This window comes from Triticum urartu, chromosome 5 (assembly GCF_003073215.2).
Source record: "Triticum urartu cultivar G1812 chromosome 5, Tu2.1, whole genome shotgun sequence".
In the NCBI taxonomy this organism is placed as follows: Eukaryota; Viridiplantae; Streptophyta; class Magnoliopsida; order Poales; family Poaceae; genus Triticum; species Triticum urartu.
Genome location: NC_053026.1, coordinates 50054766 through 50057537, shown reverse-complemented (window position 1 = coordinate 50057537; position 2772 = coordinate 50054766). Strand labels below are relative to the sequence as shown.

The 2772-nt window shown below is 55.2% G+C and overlaps 1 protein-coding gene across 1 annotated transcript; it reads left to right on the top strand.

Annotated features, from left to right (window-relative positions):
• Positions 1 to 315: 315 nt before the first annotated feature.
• On the top strand, positions 316 to 1534 carry LOC125555615 (protein PHOSPHATE-INDUCED 1 homolog). The gene has a single exon (XM_048718513.1). The coding sequence runs from the start codon at positions 360 to 362 to the stop codon at positions 1335 to 1337; it is 978 nt and encodes a 325-aa protein (XP_048574470.1). The 5' UTR covers positions 316 to 359; the 3' UTR covers positions 1338 to 1534.
• Positions 1535 to 2772: the final 1238 nt, after the last annotated feature.

Sequence of the window (2772 nt, the reverse complement as noted above, 5' to 3'; positions counted from 1 at the left end):
TCTTCTCTGCTTTTTTTTTGTGAGTGAAGATTTCTTCTCTGCTGACTGCTGTAGGTTAGACTCTCTGCACTAGCAGTAGCAAGTGCTGGGCACAAGGACCTTGCAGCAGCTTGAGACAGTTTGGGGTCATCATCCGTTGTTTGCTCGATGGCGAAGCTTCAATAAAACAGGGCGCCACTGCTGTCCGCCTAAACCTGCATTGGAAGCAACTCCAATGAAGCGCACGCCGGGCATCCGATCCGATCCGTTCCATGCCTTCCTCGTCCACCCGTGCAAGAAACGGACCAACGCACCATCCATATAAAAGCGCACCAGAGCATTACTAGCTCCGCTGCATCCCGTTCCATGGTTCGCCATTAATGACGATGAGCAAGCCGCACGCCGCGTGCTCCCTCTTGCTAGCCCTGCTCATCGGCCTCACGCGCCCTTCGCCGTGCGCGTCCTCCCTGTACAACCCCCCGCCGCCGGACATGGCGTACCACCACGGCGGCGTGCTCGACGGCACCGTGCCGGTCTCCGTGCTCTACTACGGCGCCTTCTCGCCGCACCACAAGGCCGTCCTCGCCGACTTCCTGCTCTCGCTCTCCCCGCGCTCGCGCCCCCACGCCTTCGGCGCTCCGGCGGCCGCGTCGTCGGCGTCGGTGGCTCAGTGGTGGGAGACCGTCGACCGGTACGTGCAGAGGACCGGCAGGGAGCGGACGCGGGTGATGCTGACCAACCAGGTGTCCGACGAGGGGTGCTCGCTGGGGAAGCACCTGTCGCGGCTCCAGGTCGAGCAGCTGGCGGCGCGGCTCGGCGTCGCCCCCGGCGGCGTGGCCGTCGTGCTCACCGCCGCGGACGTAGCGGTCGACGGCTTCTGCGGGAGCTCCTGCGGGCTGCACGGCTCGCTGGCGCCCGGCGGCGCCGTGCACGTGTGGGTGGGCAACGCCGCCGTGCAGTGCCCGGGCCGGTGCGCGTGGCCGTTCCACGCCGCGGACCCTGCCGCGGCGGCGACGGCAGGGCCTGGGCGCCACAGGGGCGGGGAGACTCCGCTCCGTGCGCCCAACGGCGACGCCGGGGTGGACGGCATGGTGATCAACCTCGCGGCACTGCTGGCCGGCGCGGTGACCAACCCGTACGGGCACGGATACTTCCAGGGCGACGCCGGCGCGCCGGTGGAGGTGGGCGGCGGGTGCCCGGGAGTGTACGGGCGCGGTGCGTACCCTGGCTACCCCGGCGCGGTGAAGCTTGACACGGCCACCGGCGGCGGATACAACGTGGTGGGCAGGAACGGCAGGAGGTACCTCGTGCCGGCCCTGCTCGATCCCGCCAACTACTCCTGCCTTATCATGGCCTGATCCAATCACAAACCAAGCCGTTTAATTAACTTGTATACTTAGGCCGCGAGTTTATGCATGAGACTTCAAAAGCTTTGCTTGATAGTAGGCACCGATCTAATCGTCACGTCTAGCAGCTGCGTGATGCACGTTCGTAAGCGACTCATGTCAAAGCAGTGTAGCCCCTTAAAAAAGTTATATGCATGGATATCAATGCAGAGCAACGGTGTGATTAGAATTAATCTCTTACTTAAAAAGGTAATCAGGTCTATACTTCCTCCTCCGGTCCTTCCTAAATGGATTGCCGATATATTCAGTCAAAACGTCAAATATTTCTAAGTTTAGCTATATATATAAAAGAAAATATTAACAATTACTCCGTTTGAGCGGAACTTATGTACGGACAGAAGGAGTACAATATTGAGTAAATATATTTGTAAAATATATCTAATGACCTTAGTGCATGTGCAGATACTACTCCCTCCGTTCCTAAATATTTGTCTTTCTAGAAATTTCAACAAGTTTTTTTTTGCGGGTGAAATAGCAATGTATTAATCAATCACAGGGTCCTTACAATCAACGGATGCTATTTTCATAACTTCAACTGGACCAGCTCCTAACCAAGTCATGGTCCTACCTTGGGTTCTAGCAAAACTAGCTAAACTATCACTAGCCTTATTTTGAGATCTAGATATAAGGGAAATACAAGTTTTCCTAAGACCCAACAGATGCTTGATCTCTCTGACAATTGAGGAGTATACCGACCGGTCGATCTTAGAGCTTGATATGAGCGTGACTGCTTCAGAGGAATCCAACTCCAACACTAGTGGTGTGTCACATCGCTGTATTGCCAAAGACAAACCCTCCATACATGCGCAAAGCTCCGCCTCGAGGGGGTCCCTGCACGAGTACAAGGCCTTGCAAGCCGAGTAGTTGATGGCGCCTAGGTGATCACGCAGGATCATCCCCGCCCCAGCTTCGCCAGACACAGCAAAAGAGCCATCTGTGTTTACCTTGCACCAACCCTCATCCGGTTCCGTCCATCTTCGTTCTTCTTGAACTGCAGCATTGCTCCCCCTCTTCCTCGAGCTTTGCTATTCAACATAAGCTTTTCCCTTGGCCGGATCAGCTTGTGGGTTTAGCTTTATACCCAACAAAGATTCCAAGTAGCTTTGCAAAAAACGTGTTGACACTTCCATTGGCGGGGCAGGCTTCGCATGAGTAAGCTCATTACGAACAAACCAACTTCTCCAAAAGATCATTAGTACCATTGTGCGCCCAAGCTCATTAAGAGGACTCAACACATGTAGCAGCCATTCCTTTCCGTTATTCAGTATAGAAGCTATGTCAGGCAGCCTCCATACCTTAGCCATAGCCAAAAACAGATCCCGTCCGAGCTGACACCAAACGAACGGATGAAAATTATCCTCCTCTTCTATTCCACACACCGGACATA

Bases quoted from the DNA above. Each gene is read 5' to 3' on its own strand.
- LOC125555615 (XM_048718513.1), top strand. From the start codon at position 360: ATGACGATGAGCAAGCCGCACGCCGCGTGCTCCCTCTTGCTAGCCCTG.